At 40.4% G+C, this 22,815-nt stretch overlaps 1 protein-coding gene and 1 pseudogene across 1 annotated transcript in view; one reads left to right on the top strand and one right to left on the bottom strand.

The window, feature by feature from the left end:
* Positions 1 to 5,407: 5,407 nt before the first annotated feature.
* Positions 5,408 to 22,815, bottom strand: part of Parp4 (poly (ADP-ribose) polymerase family, member 4) — a gene marked incomplete at its 5' end in the record, with an annotated part of 90,940 nt that continues 73,532 nt past the window's right edge. Inside the window, 3 exon segments of the mRNA XM_013514867.1 lie at positions 5,408 to 5,797; positions 13,550 to 13,682; positions 21,603 to 21,702. Coding sequence (XP_013370321.1) covers positions 5,602 to 5,797; positions 13,550 to 13,682; positions 21,603 to 21,702 — 429 coding nt within the window.
* LOC102012779 lies at positions 14,686 to 19,716 on the top strand (annotated as a pseudogene).

Raw genomic sequence — 22,815 nt, 5'->3', positions numbered from 1 at the left:
TAAGTTTTCTAGAAATGAGACAATAAGGTTTTCTGATTTAGATATGCTCTGGTACAAAATTAAATTAAGAAACAAGTTTTCATATGGTTATGATGGTTGTTATTAACCTCGTGATGTACTAAATGTATTCATGCCTTCAGATGTACAGGTCTTCCAAAATGTAAAACTGGGACTGTTTATGGTGATAGACTTTTCTTTCAGATTGAGACATCTGCCTTTAACAAAAACTTATGTGACGTATATGCTACGTATGTGCCACTAGACTTAGAGATGCTTGGACGTTAAGCAGTCCAGACAATGTCACACATTTCTTCAATGACTTTGCATTAATGGTCAACAAGTTAGGTAAAAGCTTCTTCTGTACTAGATAGAGATGACTGACTAAAAAGGCTATTTTATGTAAAAATGGAAATTGGTGTGTTACAAAAATGTCATCATCAATGTCATGCTACAATATTATGTATGGCTTTTGATCTCAAATTTTCCATGTAAAACTATATAACTGTTCTCTGTTAACATTCTACAGGAATTCAACTGCTAGAACATCCATGGTTGGCAGGAAATAATGGTTCTGCATTGTATTTCAACATCCTTGATATTCAGATAAAATTATAATATTAAGCTCACTGCTCCCATTATGATGTAATGGCATTAACCTTCTCTTCTGGATGTTCAAAAACTGAGGTTTGGAGACCAAAACCTAGAGAGATACACGGGCTAGAAGGACAGCCAGTATTCTGGCTCAGGCCCTCCAAAGTCAGTGAGGACCCAGGACATAAGAGAACCTCTGCTGCAACATCCTATAACTCAGTGAATCCCCAGTCTTCAAACCAAGAAGTCTGTTGGACCACAGAGCAAGGAGGTCAAAGTTGTACAGTGTGCCTAAGGAGGGTCACAGGAGAGAAATGTCTCTCAAGCTTTCACAGAAAGCAACTTGGTGAAGCAATGGCTGTGACTCATCCACGTGGCTGACCCTGACAGAAGAACTAAGAGGTGCTACACATGGGTCCAAGGTAAATCCTGACAAGACTTAACTGACCTTGATAGAAAGCAAAAAATTGAGTAACACAGGTTTCACCTTAACTTGGTCTTGAATATCCAGCGGAAAAATATAACCATAAGATGTATAAAACAATACCTTAGTAATATGTTATCTATGAAAGAAACTCAAATCACTTACACCTTCTGACAATTGCCAGCTACACTAGTAACTGGTTAAATTGCTGAATGCAGGGCTTGAAATCCTTGGACTGGGAATCTTTAGCTTAAAAAGGTAAGTTTTCTGCAGAGTCCTCCAAACACAACTCCTCCACTTCAACAAACTAACCACTGCTTGCAACTACAAAACACAAAGGGAGACTTTCCCCTCCCTCCATCAGTTTTTCTTTTCTTTGAACAGTTTCTTCCCACTTCACAGTATCTATTCTACATTTTGGATGGATCTTACTCATTCAGTTTCTCATGGTATTGAGACAACAGGATGTTTACACATGTGGGTATGGATTATTTCATTTACTGGTATGGTCTTGAGTTGCATCCATTTACCTATGAAAGTCTCAAGTTTATCCTTCTTTATGGTGAATACTCCATTATATAAAAAGAACACATCTTTTTTTATCTATTCCAGTTGTTTCCAAGATCTAGCTATTACAAATTGTGCTGCTATAAACATGTGCATATATCACTGTGGTATAATGTTTTTAATTCTTCTGGGAAGATACCCAGAAGGGGAATAGCTGGGTCAAATGAGACCTCTCATCCTAGTTTAAGGAATCTCCTCACTGATTTCTACAGTGATTGCACCAGTCTGCACTCCTTCCAACAGTGGACAAGGGTTCCCTTCTCCACAGCCCTGCCAGCATTTGTTATTCATTGATTTCTTGATAATAGCCATTTTTTCTAGGGTGAGATGGAATCTCAGTGTTGTTTTACTTTGCATTTCTCAAGTGACCAATGATGTTGAACATTTTTTCCATGTATTTATTTGCCATTTGTATTTTTTCATGTGAGACACATGTATTCATCTCAGATGCCCATTTTTGTATTGGGTCTTTGAATTTGGGGGGCCTGGTTTTTTTCACTTCTTTATATGTTCTAGATAGAAGTTCTTTGAGGGACAACTGGCTATAATTTTTTCACACTCTATGGTTTGTCTTTTCACTCTATTGGTAATTTCTTTTGTTATGCAAAATCTTTTCAGTAAGGTGAGATCCCATTTGTTGATTGTAAAATTTCCTGTATAGTCTGGGTCTGGTTCATGAAGTCTCTGCCTACACCTATGTTTTCAACATTTCTGCCTATTTCTTCTTCCAGTAAATTTAGTGTTTCTATTTTAATATTTAGATCTTTGATCCAATTTGATTATACTTTAGTGCATGGTGATAGATACGAGTCTAGTTTTAGTCTTCAGCATATGGAAAGACAGTTTTTCCAGCACTATTTATTAAAGAGGCTGTCTTTCTTCTAGTGAAGGTGTACAGCTTCTTTAACAAAGAAAAGGTGAACAATTGTGTTTGTAGTTGTGCCTGCATCTTCTAATCTATTCCATTGATCATTAGGTCTGTTTTCTTGCCAATATTGTGCTGATTTTATCACAGTAGCTTTGTAGTATAGTTTCAGGCCAGGGATTGTGATTCCCCCATCTTGTCTTTCTTACCTAGAATTGCTTTTGCTATTCTGTGTCTCTTCTGGTTCCAGATGAATTTTAGGAATGTTCTGTGGAGTTGTGTGATACACTAACGGTATTTTGGTTGGAATTGCATTAAATCTGTATAACTGTTTTGGAAGTAGGGCCATTTTCACTGTTTTGCTTCTTCCTATCCATGAGCAAGGGAGATTTTCCCATTTTCTGATATCCTCTTTGATTTCCTTTTTGAGTACTGTAATTTTCAATATATAGATCTTTTACTTCATTAGGTTAATTCCTAAGTATTTCATTTTGTTGTATGCTATTGTGAAGGGTGTGGTATTCCTAATTTCTGTGACTTTCTTGCTTGTGCGTAGGAATGCAATTGATTTTTCTCACTTTGACTTTGTTGACTTTGTATCCAGTTACACTACTGAACTTGGTTTTCAAACCTACAAGTCTTTTGGTGGAGCTTTTGGCATCTTCTATGTAGAGTAGCAAGTCATCTCCAAATAATGGTAAGTTTTCTTCCTCTGTCATCCTTCTTCCTTTTTTTTTTCTCTTGTCTAATTGCTCTGGTTAATGTTTCCAGGACTATCTTGCATAGGAGTGGTGATAGTGGACATCGTTATCTTTGTCCTAATGTTAGAGTGAAAGCTTTGTTTTTAATCATTTACTGTGATGTTAGCTGTTCATTTGCCATAGATGGCTTTTTATCAGATTTAAGATCATCTATTCTAATTTTTCATAGTTTTTTTTAAATAATGAATGTGTGTTGGACTTTGTCAAATGCTTTTTTTGCATCTATTAAGATGATCATGTGATTTTTGTCTTTGGTTCTGTTAATATGGTGTATTACATGTATTTATTTGCATATGTTGAACCATCCCTTCATCCCTGGGATGAATCCTATTGGTCATGGTGTATAACCTTCTTGATGACTGGCTGCATTCTGTTTGCCAGTATCTTGTTGAGGATTTTTGCATGTATTTCATTATGGAGAGTGGTCTATCGTTTTCTTTTTTGGTTGGGTTCTTCTCTGGTTTTGGAAATCAAAGTAATACTTGTTTCCAGGAATTATTTTGGAATTACTGCTTCCCTTTCAACTTCCTTAAAAAGCTTGCATTAGTGGCATTTAGTTTTTCTTTAAATTTCTTGTAGAATTCAACAATGAGTCTGTCAGGGCCTGGACTTTTTTTGTTGGTTAATTTTTAACTACATTTTCAATTTCTTTGGCTGATATTGTGTTATTTAGAATTTTTATATCCTTGTTTTAGTTTTGGCAATTCAATTGTGCCTGTCTCCCTCACTAGAGAATGAACCCAGGGGCCTTAGCACAGAGTGACGTCCTCAGTCCCCTCACCCAGTCAGGGTCTCTGTCTAAGTTGCTAAGTTGTCCAGGCTGGGCTTGAACTTGTGGTCCTTTTGCTTCAACCACTCAGAGGACTGGGACTGCAGGTGTGTGCCACCATGCCCAGCAACCATCACTTTTCCTGTTTTGTTTTTGGGGCAAAAGGCCCCCAAAACAAATACCAGGCTCCTGATATGTTGAGACTTTCTAAACCCAGGTGCCCCTCTAGCCTAGGACTCCAACAATAATATACTTTATAACAATGATACAGTAAACTAAATAATAAACCAGTAACTATGACTGAGTTCTTCGAGCCACACTAGCAAATTAGTTGACCCCAAGAAAGGGGTGTGGGAAACCTAATAGCAGTCAATGGGAAGTGCAGGTGAAACGACCTGGGGGCTCTGAACTGGCTGGCCTCTGAACTGCAGGGTCGTGGGGACCAAGTCCTCAGCCTCAGCTGACCTGATGTTATCTGCAGGTACAGCGTGAGAACTGAGCTGAGGCAAGGCCCCCTGCCCACCCCCGCTGGCACTGTTGTGGCAACACGGCTTGCTTGGTGTGGGGGAGGGGAGTCAAGTGGAAGTGTAAGAGAAGCAGAGTTTGAGCTTCACTTACATCCCAAACCTTCACATCGCTCTAGCTGGAGAGCTAGGCAGAGTCAAACCCTGCAAATCCACACAGAAGGCCAGTGAGCAACGCCCACCCCAAACACCAAGCTCAGGAGTATCTTTCCACAACTATACTTTCCTAGCCTTCCGGTGTAGGAGAAATGCTGGCTGGGGCGTACCATACGAGCAACTCAGCTATGCGCAGCTGGTGTCTCTGTGCCTGCTGGTGGGGCCAGCACGTAACCTTCGGGCCTTTGGCGCAACTATGGTGAAAGAACAACGCCCTGCCTCCGCCCTCTGGGAATGGCCTGCAGTGGAGGAAGGCTGGAAGCAACCTTCTTCCTTTCATAAACTGCAATTCAGAATGAGTCACAGCTAGGCCGCTCCCCACTTCTTGGGAGGCAAAAGCAGGAAAACACAGAGAGACTCCATCCTGCTCACCCCCCGAAAATCATACACCAAAACATAAAATGCGAAACTACAAAACAAGAAGAGAGCAAAAATACAGAGGGCTTTGGGTTTGGCAATGAGTTTTAGATGGTGACAGTAAAGCAAGATTGACTCAAGACCTGCTCTGGACACCACATTTCTCTTAAGCAGCAAGCCATGCAGCAAGGGGTCTGCAGACAGAGGACCGCGGCCGGGAGAAGGCACACTGTGGCCCACAGACTTGCTGTCCAAGGCCTGGGCCACCACCAGCCAGAGGCCTGGCTTCTTCCCAGCCCGTAAGTTCACCACCAGACTCCTGGAATGAGAGGTAATTAAGGCCCAGGACCATCAGATATCTCCCCACACCTTAAAACACTGAAATACAAAATCTCCAATATGGTCATCTTCATTTATTTTTTTAGTTGAGTAAAAGAGTCAATTGTTTCCATTTACTTTACAGTAAAGGCACTGATTGCTGCACTGAATAAAATCACAATTAAATGCTATTGTAAGTACCTAGTTATATTTGATTATGTTTAGGACACAGAAGCATGAGAAAAGTTTAAAATATAATTTCATTGGATTCAGGCTTGATCAGAATACAGAACTCTGTGCAGAGGAGAAGTGCTGGCTGGCGGCTGAATTCCCAGGAGGTGCTTAGTGGCCAAGTCCCAGTTTTCACCCAGCTCAAGCCGTTGACAGATGGATGGATATTGTCCCTCCATTCTTCTGACCCACTCACTTGCTTTCTTTATTGCCTCGAAGTCCCAGGGAATATTCCTAGATGGAAAAAAGTTAAATGCTTGTGCTGATTTCAGAATGTAAGCACGTGTGAACTATAAAATGGTATTACGCTCATCACATCATGTCAAACAAAATAACTGTCAGAGATGAAGACATTTAATAAAAGCAAGTCACCTGACATATTGGCAAAGTTCTTTCATCTGACACAGAGATCTGAGCAGGTGCAATACATTTTCAAGTCTGTGAGTCACCACCTCCCACTGCACACCTCCCCTCCCCTCCCCCGCTGCCCCTGCTGCTTGCAGGACTCAAGCTTCTCCTGGTTATTTTTTTTAAATTTATTCATTTTTTATTTTATGGATACACTTTAGATATACATAATAATAATATTCATCATAGGGAATTTGCACATGTACCCGATACATCTTAATTCCTTTTCCCCATCCCCCTCCCACCCTGCTCCCCTCCTTATTTACAAAAGCTTTGTTTCCATTTTTTCTTTCTATTCTTTCTTTTTCCTTGTCCCTTCCTTCCCCTCTTCTCCCTCATTTGGCCCCCTCCCCATTGAAACACTTTTTCCCATTTCCCAATATCTATTATATATCTTGGTTCTTATTTATACTTTTGATTTCTCACACCAGAAAAATAATGAAGTATTTAAATACATGTGTCCAATTTATTTCACTTAAGAGTATGGTCTCAAAGTACATCCATTTAGCTAGAAACGTCTCAAGCTTATCCTCCTTTGTGGCAGGGTAGTATTCCATTGCAAGAAAAAAGTACATCTTCAAAAAGAAAAAGAAAAATCCACATCTTAACCATTCACTGGTTAATGGGTGTGGATTGTTTCCAAGATTTAGCTATTACAAACTGTGCCACTCTAAACATGGGTGTGCATATATCACTGTGATATGATGCTTTTACTTCTTCTGGGAAGATACCAAGAAGGGAATAGCTGAGTCGAATAGAACCTCTAGTTTTAGTTTTGGTTTTCTGAGGAATCTCCATACTAATTTCAACAGTGGTTGCATCAGTCTACACTCCCACCAATGAAGAAGGGTTCCTTTTTCTGTACAGCACTGCCAGCATTTGTTATTAGTTGATTTCTTGGTAATAGACATTCTTTGTGGAGCAAGATAGAATCGCAGCATTGTTTTAATTTGCATCTCTCAACTGACCATTTATTAAAGAGGCTATCTTGCTTGCAGTGAAGGTATTTGGCACCTCTGTCAATGACAAGGTCTGCCACCATTTGTATTGGTTTCTTTTCTTTTCTTTAAAGAAAGATACACTTTCTTTTCTTACATTTCCTTTTTTCTTTCTTTCCATTCTTTCTTATTTACTGATTTAATTTTACTTTTTTGGAGACAGGGTCTTGCTATGCAGTTCACACTGGCCTTCAACCCACTATGCAGTTCAGGCTGGCCTTGAACTCATGGTGATCCTCCTGCCTCAGCCTTCCAAGTGCTGTGATTATAGGTTTACACCACCATGTCCAGGTTGATTTATTGACAACAGGCATTGCTTCTGAAGGGAGATGAAATCTCAGAGTTGTTTTAATTTGTATCTCTTGAATGATGTTATGGTTTGTGTCTGGATGTCCCCCTAAAGCCTCATGCAGTCATGAGGCAGGCTTTTAGAGTTTATGACTGATCCAGGATCCAATGCTGAGATTATGGGTGTGAATGCTACATCTGCCCTGGGGCGGGGGAGGGGGGGCTAGTTTTGCATATGTAAGGAAGAGGAAGAGGCTGCTTGCTGCCACTCCTCCCTTTTGCTCTTGCTGCTTTTGCTATCTTACATGGCCATGAACTGTTGCCCTTTGCCATGTGCCACTCTGCCTTAAAGCCATCCGAGTATGGACTGAAACCTCCACAGACTCTGAGCTAAATAAACCTTTTTTTCCTTAATTCTGGGTGTCAGGTATTTTGTCTCAGCAATAAGAGAAAAGTAACCAAGACATTGACGAGTGATGTTGAAAAGTTTTTCATATATTTATTTGCCATTTCTACTTCTTTGTCTGAGGAGCATCTATTCATTTTGGATGCCCATTTTTGGATTAGGTCTTTAAGTTTGGGGGGTCTGATATTTGTAATTTATATATTCTAGATATTAGATATTAGTCCTTTGTCTGAGGAACAGCTGCCAAAATTTTTTCCCATTCTTTGGGTTGTCTTTTCACTCTGTTGGTGGTTTCTTTTGCTGTGCAAAAGCTTTTTGACAAGATGAGATCCCAGTTGTTAATTCTCTGTAATAGTTCCTATGTGATCAGGGTTTTGTTCATAAAGGCTTTATCTACACTAATGTCTTCTAGAGTTCTACCTATCCTATCTTCCACCAGATTTAGTGTATCTGTTTTAATATTTAGATCTTTGATTCATTTTGATTTTAGTTTAGTGCACAGTGAAAGATATGGGTGTAGTTTTAATCTTTGGCATGTGGAGAGCCAGCTTTGCCAGCTCCATTTATTAAAGAGGCTATCTTTTTTCCAATGAAGGTGTTTGGCTTCTTTGTCAAAGGTAAGGTGGCTGAGTATGTTTGGAGTTTCTTCTGCATCTTCTAATCTGTTCCCTTGGTCCTGGAATCTGTTTTTTTTTTTCCAGTACCATGTTGTGTTTATAATAGTACCTTTGTAACAAAAACTTCAAGTCAAGGATTGTGATGCTTTCTGACTTGCCTTTGTTGCCCAGATTGCTTTTGCTATTCCAGGCCTCTTCTGGGTCCAAATGGATTTTAGGAATATTTTCTCTAATTCTGTGTGATATGCTATTGGCATTTTGATTGGGATTGCATGAAATCTGTATAACAATTTGGGAAGTATGGCCATTTTCACTACAGTGGTTTTTCCTACCCAAGAACAGGGGATATCTTCCTGATGTTAGAGTGAAAGCTTTCAGTTTTTGTCCATTTAGTATGATGCTGGCTGTTGGTCTGTCATACATGGCTTTTATCAGATTGAGATAAAGACCATCGATTCCTATTTTCCATAGAGTTTTTATCATGAATGTGGACTCTGTCAAATGCTTCTTCTGCATCTACCGAGATAATCATGTGATTTTTGTGTTTGGCTCTGTTGATGTGGTATATTATATTTACTGATTTGCATATGTTGAACCATCCCTTCATCCCTAGGATGAATCCTATTGGTCATGGTGTATAATCTTCTTAATAATTTGCTGCATTCTGTTTGCCAGTATCTTATTGAAGATTCTGCATCTATGTTCATTACGGAGATTGACCTATCATTTTCTTTTTTGGTTGGGTTATTCTCCGGTTTTGGTATCAGGGTAATACTTGCTTCCAGGAATGATTTTGCAAGTACTGTTTCCTTTTCAATTTCATTAAAGAGTTTCAGCATTAGTGGCATTAGTCCTTCTCTAAATTTCTTGTAAAATTCAACAGTGAATTCATCAGGACTTGGGCTTTTCTTTGTTGGCATTCGTTTTTCAAGCACAAACTTAAAATACTGTTTCACAAATGAGGCCTCTGTTTCTCTCTCCTCCTATCATACCAGGAACTCACAAATTGCTGAGTTACTTTCAGAACACTGAAGAGTCACCCAAGGAAATGGCATCTACTTCTCTGTGTCATGCAAACCAGGAGCAATTCAGTAGTAAAATGCGTGCGACATACAAGTGTCAAGTTTGTGTCCACAAAAGTGTTGAACTGTTATAACTCAAATATCCAAGTCTATCCAAGACTCACAAAACTTCCAAACTCTTTCATTAATGTTAACCAGCTACTTCCTAACTTGCTTTGGCATCTGGAAGAACTAGTTAGTGAGGACATGGCAACTTACACCACAGTCTTTAAGAAAATGCTATGGGGCACGCAGAGTTGAACAATTCCTCTTCATCTTGCCAAGGTTTTCCTGTGCTCTGGGAAAGGGTCACCACCCAGTCTCGGGGTGAGAGCTGGGCACGAGTCCTCACTGGACTGTATGATATATTGCCGCCTTCCTTCAACACTGCGAGGCTCTGCTTCCTCAGTTGTGATAATAATGTGGGGTCTGATGGTTTCTCATGGAGATTAACAAAACTCATAAATTTAACACACGTTAACAGTCTGACAGAGAGTCAGTACTCAATGGATGTCAGTTGAATGAGGATACTAAATAATGACAATGGCTACAATACTGATGTTTCCCAGTAATTATTAATCTTCATGTAGTTACTAAGTACTGAAAGGAATAAAACTTTAGTATTTGACTAATTAGTTGGCCTTTCCTTATTTTAGTTGGCCTTAACTAAGGGTTAAAAACCCAAATGGTTTTTTTTTTTCCTAGTATGAGAAATTGAACCCAGGGCCTTCACAAACTACATTCCCCAATCCATTTTATGTTTTATTTTGAGACATGGTCTCAGTGAGTTACTAAGTTGCCCAACCTGGACTCCAACTTCCAATCCTCCTGCCTCAGCCTCCAGGAGTGCTCAGGTTACAGGAGTATACCACCATGCCCAGCTTTTTATTTTGTTTTGCTTTTGTTTTTTGAGATAGAATCTTGTTATATATAGTTATCCCTCACCTATCGCGGGAGTTACGTTCCAGAGACCCCCCCGCAATAGGTGAAAATCTGCGAAGTAGCAGCGTCGTATTTATTTTATTATTTATATATTTTTTAATCTGTTACAAACCCTTCCCACACACCTGTAAACCCTTCCCAGTCCTGCGTGCCTTCCCAGGGAGACCCTTCTTCCCAAAGGCTCAGCTTCCAGCTGGGGCCGTGCCTGGGGACCCCGGTGAATCCGAGTCTCAGCTCTGAGGGCAGGAGGCAGGACGGGGCAGGTGGGGACGGAGGGCGGAAGCGGGCCTGGGAGTGGGATGCGCAGGACTGAGTGGAGCTGCAGCCCAGCCGAGCCGAGCCAAGTCCAGTGCGACCCACACCACTGGCCGGCCACTCCTAGCACGGGCGGGCGGCGCCCTCCTCATCCGTAAGCTGCACCTCCCACGCGGGTCGGCTCACCTGGCCAGGTGGCTCTGCCAGGCTCGGGCAGTGGTAGGGCATACTGCATTTCCATTGTGTACAGTACAGTATTCATGCGCTGATGAAATACCGTACTGTACAGTATTTTATTTCCATTTAATATTCTTCTAATATGTTTGAATTAACATTTTTAATATTGTTATAGTTTTAAAATTTTAAGCAAAAATAATTAAAATCATAAGTAATATATAAATACCTATATACCACAAAATCCTGTGATATAGTGAAAACTCTGCAATGCAGAATTAGATATATTTGTTTTAAAAACCACGATACAGTGAAGCCGCATTAAGTGAATCGTGATATAGCAAGGGATGACTGTAGTTCAGGCTGGCTTTGAACTCATTTTATGTAGCTTAGGCTGGCCTTAAACTTGCAGCAATCCTCCTGCCTCAGCCTCCAAAGTGCTAGGATCCAGTTCTACACTACCACACCTGGCTTTGCCTGGCTTTTTATAACATTTAATATAATTTACAAAAGAGGATGTCTTAGTTACTTCTCTCATTGCTGAGACAAAATACCCAGCACCCAAAGTTAAAGGAAGGAAGGTGATTATTTTGGCTCACTGTCTGTACGGGTTTCAGTCCATAATTGGGCGGTTCCAAGGCAGGGTGGCGTGGTACAAGGGCTTCACAGGCAGAAGGCAGTAAAAGCAGCAAGTGAGGACAGCAGCCGTCTTCCTGTCTCTTATGTTCTACCCAGGCTACAGGCCCTCAGGGTAGGAAGCACTCACACCTAGGATGGGCCTTCCCATTATATACTCCCAGAACTGAGCCAAACCAGTCAGTGGACTGATATACACACCCCTGATTCCAGCATCACACACTCTAGATCCAGCCACCTCTGAAAAGCCCCACCTATGACTGCTTGAGGCTTCTGGGGGACATCTAGACACAAGCCATAACACTCAGGGCTCTTTAGAAATTCACACAAGGGGCTAAGGTTGTAGCTTAGTGATAGAGCACTTCTTGGCCTGTGCAAGGCCCTGAGTTTGGTCCCTAGTACCACCAAGCCTCTACAAAAATAAGGGAAAAAAGAAGGGAAAGAAAGATAGAAGCGAGGAAGAAAGAAAGAAAAATAAAATAAAATCACATGTATTTGCTGGAAAGCATACAATTTCCCAAACTGTCTTGGGTTTTTGTTACATTCACTTTTCTAAGGATGCACTCAAGTCAACAAACATTACATGCTATTTTATTATCTTTGCTGAAATTATTTTCATTATTTTGTCTGCTCGGAGGTTTTTATGTTTTGTTTTTTGCTGGTACTGGGAATTTAACCCAGGGCCTTTACACTGAGGTGCATCCCCGGGACACACACACACACAGGTTTAAACAGGGTTTAATTTCGCTTCTGAGTGGTCAGGGCTGAGCTTGGACTTGGGATCCTTCTGCTTCAGCCCGGGTGCAGTGCACATGTCCAGCTGCCCCTAAGCTTTATAATCAATCATCTCAGTAGTTAGAAAACTTTCCTGATGTACTCCCATGTAATATAATACGATACTAATGTTGCATACATCATGAAACATAAAAAGTAAAAAAAATTTAAATTATGCAATAAACAAAAGCTACTTAAGTATTGTTTTACTTATTAATGTGCTAACATATTTTGCTCTCACAACTGTAAGATAGCAACAGCGTTCTTTCTCATTTGTAAAAACCAATGTTTTATAATATTACAGTTCATAAGTTGAACAGGACCAGAGCCAGGCGTGGTGCTATGCATCTGCAGTGCCAGCTATTAGGGAGGCTGAGGCAAGAGGATCACCTGGGCCCAGGAGTTAAGGCCAGCCTGGGCAACACATAAAACTCCATCAAAAAAATAAAAATAAAAGAGAAAGTTCAAAGCTACAAACATGTGTTCTAATAGCTATCATAGTTAGAAAATATCTAAATAGAAGTACCTACAGCTGGTCCCTGTAATCATACTGTGGTTCTTCCGAGATGCGTAAGATCACAGCATCACAGCAGGAGCCAGGACAGCTGGGCTCCAGGGCTGCAAAGAAGGTACCTGAGACCATAGCCTGTGCAGCCAGAGGCAAAAATGCCATGTCAGCCTCGCCGACCACAGGATCGGTGGGCAAGCTCTCACCCAGGAACAAACTCTCTTTGTCCTTGCAAAACAATATACATGTGAATAATTCCATGTAGCTTCTTGTAAGGTTTATTTAAAAAACTGTTGAAACTATGCATTGCTTTTTATCATTATTACCTTTGTGAGTTGCTTATTATTACAGTTGAAGCTACTTGTGTTATGGTTTGGATTTAGGGGGTGGCTGAGAAGACAGGAGGTTACTATGTGGCCCAGGCTGGCTTTGAATGCACAATCTACTTGCCTCAGAACTGGGGTTACAAGGTGTGTGCCACCACACCTGGCTATGGCTTGGATTTGAATGTCCCCCACAAACTCATGTGTTCAAGTGTTGGTTCCCAATGCAGCAGTGTTCAGAGGTGAGCCTTTCAGAGGTGATTGAATCAGGAGGGCTCCAACCCCGTAACTGGACTAATCCATTTACGGGTGCTTAATGAGCTATGAGAAATGGAAAATTTAGGAAATGAGTCCCAGTTGGAGGAAGTAGGCCACTGGGGGCCTTGAAGGGGATATTTTGTCCCTGGCCCCTTCCTCTTTCACTTCCTCTTTGCTTCCTGGATGCCATGATGCACTCTCCCAGCAGAGGCCCCTGAACCACAGAGCCAAGTGACCACAGACTGAAGCCTCTGAAACCGTGAGCCAAAATAAACCCTTCTTCCTCTGAGCTGATCTCAGTTATTTTTGTCCCAGTGACAAAACCAACTCATACACACCTGGAAAGGGAAGGGTCATCCAATTTCATCAAGGATTTGAAGACTATTATGTCTTGTTGGAACTTGGTGCGAAGAAACTGTAGTACCAGCAATGTGGCAATCAGGTCCAAGAGACATTCTCTTCCTTTTATACCTACAAGCAAAACACTTCTTTATTTCTGTTGGAAACTCTGCATTGCAAATTGTGCCCACTTATAAAAATTTCATTAAATAATTATACTACTTGTATGCCATAATACATCAGCAGATCATAAAACTCTCTAACACTCTTCAAGGTCCTTAATTAGCCTGCTACTTAACAAAATGAGGATAATTGGTAATGCACATATCACATTATCTTGATGGTTGGAGGCACTGAACTGAATTCAGTTACTCTGCTTCCTGCTGTCTTCAAAAACCAAAAGGACACGAATTATGATGAAAGAACTTTGTTTCCTATGCTGCTGCTGCAAAAGAGTAAATCTAAATCTATGACAGACAAACCAGAGATACTTCTTCGTCCCCATAATCAAATTATTTCTGATGCTTAGTACTTACAGGTATCAGTCCTATAAACCAAAATCAAGGTATTTTACTCTTATTAAATATCAAAATTGAAAATTAAAAAAATGTTTACATATATGATGTGACTGACATAAAATTTATATTTTTAAAATTTACTACAATAAGACATATTGCTGTTAATCTCCCTTGAATTATCCACCTTGCTTCAAACACACTTTACCCCAGTTCTTTCCACTTTCTGAAGCAGTTTTAGAAATTCTCTTTGTATCTTTACAGTGTGATAAAAAATACAGTGAAGGCTGCTGCTGAGTGCCATCCGAAGGAAGGCAGGCTCATAAAAAACTTAGTGTGTCCTCATCCACCTGATTCACCAGATCAGGCACCGTGACACTTCCAGCTCTTTCTCAAAGTCACAGTGAGATTGGAGTGGAACCAATTGGGCTGTTTTACACACTTCACATTTTCTGTATGTCACTTCTTTTATGATGGCTATAAATGAAATCTGCCCAAATGGCTGGGTGCAGAATTCAGAACCATTTTTGGTTCATATGTTATCTATTCTAGAATCACAAATAAAGTCAACTAGTACCTGCAAAGGTAATTTGTTATAATCTTATCTTTTAATACAAGCCATGCCGTTCAAGTTACTTGTCGGTTTGTGACAGCTGAGGCTGGTCCTCAATTCACTCTGAAGCCCAGGCTAGCCTAGAACTCATAGCAATCCTCCAGCCTCAGCCTTCTGAGTGCTGGAATTGTAGGTGGCATACAATGAGATTACTTTATATAAAAAATAAACTTTATATATTTATATAAATAAACTTTATATAAAAAATAAACTTAGTGCTAGGCATTTAGGTTCATGCCTATAATCCCAGCATTCATGGAGGTTGATGCAGGCAGGTTCACAAATTTGAGCTCAGTGTGGACAATTTAAGCAGCTTAGTGAGACCTTGTCTCAAAAACAAACGAAAAGGCTGGGATGTAGCTCAGTGTGAAGGCTCCAGGTTCAATCCCTGGTACCACCTGATAGTTCCCAGGCAACTCATCATTATGTCCATACAAGATGCTAATGTACAGCACTGTTTGTACCATTACAGAGCCACTTAATATTTCACTTTTTTTGACTATGAAATAGTTACAGCACACAGAAAAGATGATAAATGCCTCTACCTACTGCCCAATTTATAACTTGTTTCTGTTTTTTTTGAGACAGGGTGTCACTATGTAGTTCAAGCTGGCCTTGAAATCACTATGTCTCAGCCTCTCAAGAGTGCTGATTAGGTGATTACACATCTGTGCCACCACACCCAGTTCAACTTGCACAATAAAAACTGTCTGCTTACTAAACAGTAATTCGCCATCCCCTGCTCTTCTCAGGCCCTGGCAGCTCCTATTCTGTTGTGCTACGAATCTGACTGCTCTAGGCGCTTCCTACACATGGGATCATACAGTATCTGCTTACTGCACGCCGTTGCTTCGTGTACCATAGTCACCTCCCAAGGCCCTGTCTCCAGACACCGCCACTGTGAGCGGTGCACTGTAAGGTGAGGCTTCTGGAGGGACACACCCACTCAGACCACAACCCCCCCACCCCCCCGCAGCACTGCCAAGCCTTTCATGGGCTAATTTATGAAAATGTTCCCCTATGTTCCTCCTGGAAGTTTTACAGTTTTACAGTTTAAACCCATGAGCCATCTCAAATTAATTTTTTTGTTTGTTTTTTGAGACAGGGTCTTACTATGTATTCGAAGCTGACCTTGAACTCGCCATACGGCCCAGGCTGGCCTCAAACTTGCAGTGATCCTTTTTTTTTACTGGAGTTAGAATTCTGAGTTTACAAGTTTTTTCCTTCCCTTCAGTCATTTACAGAGCTATTCTTTTAGTTTTTTTTTTTTTAATTTTAAAAATAAAAGGAGGAAAACATTAACAGACAACCTTTTACAGAGTTACAAACAAAGTGGTAGGAAATTAACAATGCTTGTTGTATTACATATTGATATCTTCAAAGTGGTTTCTCATGAAAACAAATAGAGACATGCAATATTGACCAATCAAGGACTCATTAACAGTTTCTTTCAGCAAAGAAATAGAAGACAGTAGATCAACTATCACAGAGCTATTCCATTAAGCCAGGCATAGGGACATGTGCCTGGAGTTCTTAGAAGGCTGGGACAGGACAATTACTTAAGCCGGAATTCTGGGTCAGCCTGGGCAACACAGTGAGATTCCGCCTCAAAAGAAAGGGAGACTAGGAAGGTGCTATGAGAGTGCAAAGATTGCTCCTGGAGCATTTGTGTAAGAAGCGAAATCGGAGCTGTAACTGTAGGACCTGGGACAGTGAGCCTGTCTAAAGCACGCATTCTTGTGGGAGCCAGGCCAGTAGAGACTGGTGAAGGTAACCTAATAGGAAAAGAGGCCCTGATTATTAATGCTCACCTAGACAATATCACCCCTGACACTGAAGGTCCAGAACCCAAACCCAAGATCACTGGCACCAATAATGTGTTTGAAGTTGGCTGTTATTCCCAAGCCATGGAAATGGGAGATAATAATGTCACTGAGTCAAAAGCGTGTGTAGGCAGAAATGTAACACTGACCAGTGGGTGCACCACCAGGCTTGCTGCGCCCTAGCACTTCCCAGTCATTCCTGAGTACAGTGCACATCTGCAGTACAGACGTGCGGATACATCCCCAGACACTACAGCTGGATTTCTTGATGAAAATCTTGCCAAATTACCACCAAAGAAAACTACAACAGGAAGCTCAACTCCAGCTAAAAACTGAGAACAGCACGTGACACTGAGATCTTGCCTTGTCTGACTGCTGTCTTTTGAAAGTCCAGCGCTCACGCATTCTTAGCAGCTCACAGCACAATACAAGTTGACTTTAAAATTAAATTAGAGAGGAATGTAACAGATTTTCATTGTAACTGTCCTTTATTATTTATATAAAATGTATTTTTTCTATGTCTATGCTCATTTTGTGATAACTTACAGATTTCAGTTTTTCTTTTGCTATTTAAGATGTCAGCCACAAGTTTGTTATGCAAAAACTACCTGTGATAAGAAAGGATATATTGTTATATATTTACATTCTAGTGTATACTAAATAAAATGGTTGGTGGCAGGAAAAAAACCCACTGTCTTTTAACTTTCATTATCTCTGATGTGAAGTAATATAAAATTACTACAGTGTTCCCCTTTTTCAGTTCAAAGATCTTAATTTGCTATACTTTTGATGCTAGATTCAGGCAATGCTCCATTCTATAAAATAAACTATCCCACACACATTCTCTTGATTGTAATGTATGCTTTTTCTCTGGCTACTTTTTAGATTTATCTTTAAAAAAGTTATGTTTGGTTTTTAGCAGTCTGACTCTGGTCTACCTAAACATTATCTTTTTGTATTTAAGCTGTTCAGAATTCTACTGAGTTTCCTGGATGTGTAAGCTGACACCTTTTATCAATTGTAGAAAAACTGCAGTCATTGTTTATTCAAATATGTAATTTTCTTCCACCATTTGGAGTCCCAAGTAAACAAATGTTAAACCTGTGGGTCTCTTCTCTCTGGTCTTAGATGCTCTGGTTCTTTTTTTCATTCTAATTTTTTTGTCTTTTAGTGTGCATAATTTTTATTGAGAAAATTATATTATAATTTGAGTTACATGACCCATTTACTTTTAAGCCTATCCAATGACCTTTTAATTACAGACATATTATTTTATAGTACCAGAATTTTCAGCTGATTCTGATTTATAATCTACAGCTATTTGCTGAGATTCATCTAATTGCTTATCCATTTTGTCCTTTTTTGGTAAATCCTTCATTATACATATAGCAGCAATTTCCAAGTCCGTATCTCCTAATTCCAACATCTGAGTCATCTTGGGTGAACATCTATAGACCATTTTCCTCTAAGTTCTATTTTTTTTCTTTGTTTGTTTGTTTTTCTTCCAGTACCGGGGATTGAACTCACGACCTGTGCTTTCCAGGCAGGCGCTGTGCCACTAAGCTAAATCCCCAGCCCCTCTTCTAGGTTCTAAGATATATTTTCCTACTTCCTCACATGCTGTTAAACTTTCATGCTGTACTGAATATGAAGAATGATACTATGTAAATGTGGAGCTGATCTAGTTGGCTTCTCTTAAGATGGTGTTCGCTCTGGTTTCTGCCTGTTTCTCATTGCTCTCCCAGCCAAGAAGTAATTTTTAAAATACTCTGTCCAGAGTTAATAACTGTGAGAGGGTCAGACAAGAACTCTTACATCATTAGTCTAATACAAGCATGAGAACTCTGGCTTTCAGAGGTGACAACACGTGCTCAGACATGGCTGCTTATATTGCCATTGGTGCTGACTACTAGTTTCATAATGTTCACTTTAAGAAAACCAAACCAAACACACACACACTGGCTAGGCACAGTGGTATGTGTCTGTAGTCCCAGTGATTAAGAAGACTGAGGTAGGAGGGTCACTTGAGCCCAGGGGTTTGAGACCAGTCTGGGCAACATAGCAAGACTGTCTCACAACAAAACACCAAAAAACAACCCTCTTACCCCAGGGCTAGCATTTCACCTTCAAACCATTGCTGGTTTAGGGATGTCCAGGACCTCTTCATCCATCTCCTCTGTTGTTACAGTAAGAGGCAGACCCAAAGGTCGGACAAGGAGACCGGGCAGAGCTCGGCCAGGCCCTCAGTGGTGCTCTTCTGCGGGCACAGAGCTCGCAGGACATTCCAGCCTCCTCATGCCTGTGGGGCTCTATGACTAGTTTTGCTACATTTCCTCCTTCCTCCTGCCTATCAGGTAGATGATGCCATGGCAGAATTTTTCTCCTTTCATTAGTTTACTTTTATTTATTTACTGGTTACTTTTATAGAACCCAGGGCCTTTACGATGCTAATCACCTGCTCTGCCTTTGAGCTACACTTCTAGGACCCCTAGGTTGATTGCAAAGCCGTACCATGAGCTGGAAGTTCCACAGTACGTAAGGTGCCACAGTCTCTCTCTCTTTCTATTTTAGCAGTTGGGACTCAGATTCAGGGCCTTACTGTTGCTAGCAAAGGGTTCTACTGCTCAGCCGCAAACCCAGCCCAGGGCTCCACATGCCCGTACAGAGGCAGCTTCTCCGATGATCCCTGTTTACGATGAAGCAAGAAGGTCATCTCTCATTGTGCTAAGATCAGTTTTGGGTTTTCCTCCAGGAATTAATGCCAGCTGCGTATGTTAATAAACTAGCACACAGACCATCCTATCTAGCGATAAAAATATGACTAGAAACTAGTCCCCTATTCCATTTCATGGTTCACAAATATAATTCGATACAATTTCTTTCCTTTTATTTATTTATTTTTTCAGTATTGGGAGTTGAACCAGGGCTTTAGCGCTGAGCTACATTCCTAGCCCCTTTAAACAATCTTTTAGACAGGATCTCACTCAATTACTAAGTTGCCCAGACTGTGCTTGAGCTTGTGATTGCCGCTTCAGTCTCCCAGAGCGCTGAGATCACAGGCACACGCTCAGCTTCACTTTCCTTCCTCTCCTCGCCCTCCCTTTCCCTCTGCTTCTCCTTCTCTACAGTGCAGGCTACTGAACCCAGTGGAGCTCTCTCTCTGAGCTACACCCCTAGCCACTTTTATTTTTACTTTTAGACAGGGTTTTGAGTGGGGCGTGGTGGCGCACGCCTGTAATCCCAGCACTCAGGGGGCTGAGGCAGGAGGATTGTTGTGAGTTCGAGGCCAGCCTGGGCTACAACGTGAGCTCAAGGCCAGCCTGAACTGCATGTGAGACCCTGGCTCAAAAGGATAAAAAAATAAAGAAAAGCAAAGACAGGGTTTTAATAAGTTGTCAAGGTTGGCCTCAAAATTTTGAGGCTCCCAAGGAATTGGGATTTGAGGTATGCACTATTGCACCTAGCTTAATATTGATTCAATTTATATTTAACTTTCATAATTATCACATAAATCGAGCCAGGCATTGTGGCACATGCCTATAATTCCAGTACTTAGGTAGCTGCGGCAGGACGATCGCTGTGAGTTTGAGGCCAGCCCAAGCTTCACAGTGAATTCCAGGCCAGCCTGAACTATATCGCAAGACCTTGTCTCAAAAAACCAAACACAGAACAAAACAAGACTATAAAGAAGTCAAAATTTAAAGACCCAACCCAAAAATGGGCCTCATAAACGAATAAACACTTCTCAGATGAAGAAGTAAAAATGGCAAATAAATGTATGAGAAAATGTTCAACATCACTGGTTATTTGAGAGATGCAAATTAAAACGACACTGAGATTCTATCTCACTCCAGAAAGAATGGCTATCATTAAGAAATCAAACAATAACAAATGCTGGTGGGGCTGTGGGGAAAAAGGAATCCTTCTCCAACTGTTGGTGGTAGCACAGACTGGTGAAACCACTGTGGAAATCAGGGGAGATTCCTCAAAATACTAAAACAAGAGGCACAGCTATTGCCCTTTTGGTATCTTTCCAAAAGAATTAAAAGCAGAATACCATGGTAACACATGCACACCCATGTTTACAGCAGCACAGTTTCCCAGCTAAATCTGGGAAACAGCTCAAGTGCCCATCAACCAATGAATGGATAAAGATGTGGAGGTCTTTAAATAATGGAGTAGAACTCTGCCATAAGGAAGAATAAGCTCCCAGCACATGGGAGGATGAGGCAGGAGGATTGCTGCAAGTTCGAGGTCAATCCAGGGTACGTAATGAATTCAAAACCAGCCTGAAATACATAGTGAGACCCTGTCTCCAAGAAAGGAAGGAAGGAAGGAACAAAGGAAGAAAGAAAGAAAAAGAAAGGAAGAAAGGAAGGAAGGAGAGAGAGAAAAGCTTGAGACATTTTTGGGTAAGTGGATGCACCTTGAGCCCATACTTGTAAGTGAATTAAATTGGAAATAAATTAAATGAATAAATGTAAATACAGCAGGATTTCTCTGGTGTGAAAAACGGACAGTTACATGAGGACCAAAATGTGTGACAGATATGGGGAAATGGGAAGAAAATGTTCAAATGAGAAAAGGAATTGGGGGCAGGGGGACAAGAGAAAGAAAATAATAGAAGGAAAAAAACAAAACAAAGATTTTTTAAATAAAGAGGGGAAGAAGGGCTGAAAGGAGAGGGGGGAATAGGAAAAAAAGAAGCAGCAATATCTACCATGCATAGGTACAAATTCTCTGTAATGAATGCTATCACTGCATATATCTAAAACATGCCAGCTGGGCGTGGCGGCACACACCAAGGCTGAGGCAGGAGGGTCAGTGAGTTTGAGGCCAGCCTGGGCTACACAAGTAAGTTCAAGGCCAGTCTGCACTACACGGTAAGACCTTGTCTCAAAACAACAGTAACAACAAATAACCACAAACAAAACGTACAAATAAAAAGAAAAAAGTTAAAAAAACATAATCGTTACATGAACCCACTAGTTTACAAAATAATGTAATATAACTAGTAGCATGCTTGTGATGAGGGGAAACATGAATAAAAATGATGACTTGAATGAGTCATCATTTAAGTGAATTTTAGCAGGCAACTTACCTAGAGAGCGAATCCCTTTTTGTTCAAGAAAGGCATGTAAAACATGTGTGTTAAGGTTTAATATTTGGCCTAATTCTGGTGTAAGTTTCCAGAAACCATCCTACAAAAATAATAAATTTACAACATGTTATTGGAATGTCACCATGTAAGAAGTTATGTAACACGTTTCTATTTACTTCAGTCCAGTTAAGACAACTCTGAAATTTGTATTAGCATAAAATCACAGTTCTTTCTAGAGACACAGTATCAGATGAAGTCTCCTAAGTACTATGCACACTAGGTACCTGGTGGTATTTACATCAAGTCTGGAATGAGCGCATGTGTAGAGATTTATCAAAAGGACCCTATCTAGCCTATACCTTGTTGTCTTCTAGCAATGCTTTGAACCTATGTTTCTCAAACTTTTATTTATTTATTTATTTATTTTTGGTGTTTTGAGACACAGTCTCACTATGTAGTCCAGGCTGGCGTCGAACTTAAAGTGATCCTCCTGCGTCACCCTCCCAAGTGCTGGGATTATCGACATGTGTTACCATGTATAGCTTTTAAACTTTTAAACAGCATGATTCTTTCACAAAATACGTCATTGAGATATGACTGACATAAAGCTATAGATATTTAATGTATACAACTTAATGTGTTTGGAGACTCTATCACACTATCATGACTATTAATCATATAAATGTATCTACACTTCCAAAACTTTCCTTACACTCTCTTTTCTTGTTTTGTTTATGTCTGCAGAGAAAGCATTATTTAATGATTATATGATCCTAAAAAATGTAAGTGGTACCAATGATGGAAGCCAGGGCCTTCACTATGAGTTACATCCTAAGCCCTTTTTGAGACAGGGTCTTGCTAAATTGGAAAGTTACCTCGGCTAGGTTCAAACTTTTGATCTTCCTGCCTCGGCCTAATGCAGGAAGATCATGCATGCTAAGAAAGTGCTCTGCCATTGAACTACACAATAAGTGCTCTCTTAGCAAAGTGTAGAAGATTGCACTGTTAATTGTAGGCCCTACGGTGTACAGCATTCTCCAACATTCCTTTTGTTCAACATTTAAAATGCACCTCGAGTCTGAGATATGAAAATGATAGTTTTTTCTAAATATAATTGTTATTTGAATGGGATCTTTAAAAAAAAATTTTTTTTTTTTTTTTTGCTTTTTTTTTGAGACAGAGCAGTTCATGTTGTCCTCGAACTTGCCTCAAG

Source organism: Chinchilla lanigera, unplaced genomic scaffold, assembly GCF_000276665.1.
Source record: "Chinchilla lanigera isolate Chin_1 unplaced genomic scaffold, ChiLan1.0 scaffold00024, whole genome shotgun sequence".
NCBI lineage: Eukaryota > Metazoa > Chordata > Mammalia > Rodentia > Chinchillidae > Chinchilla > Chinchilla lanigera.
This window is presented reverse-complemented; position numbering and strand designations above follow the sequence as displayed.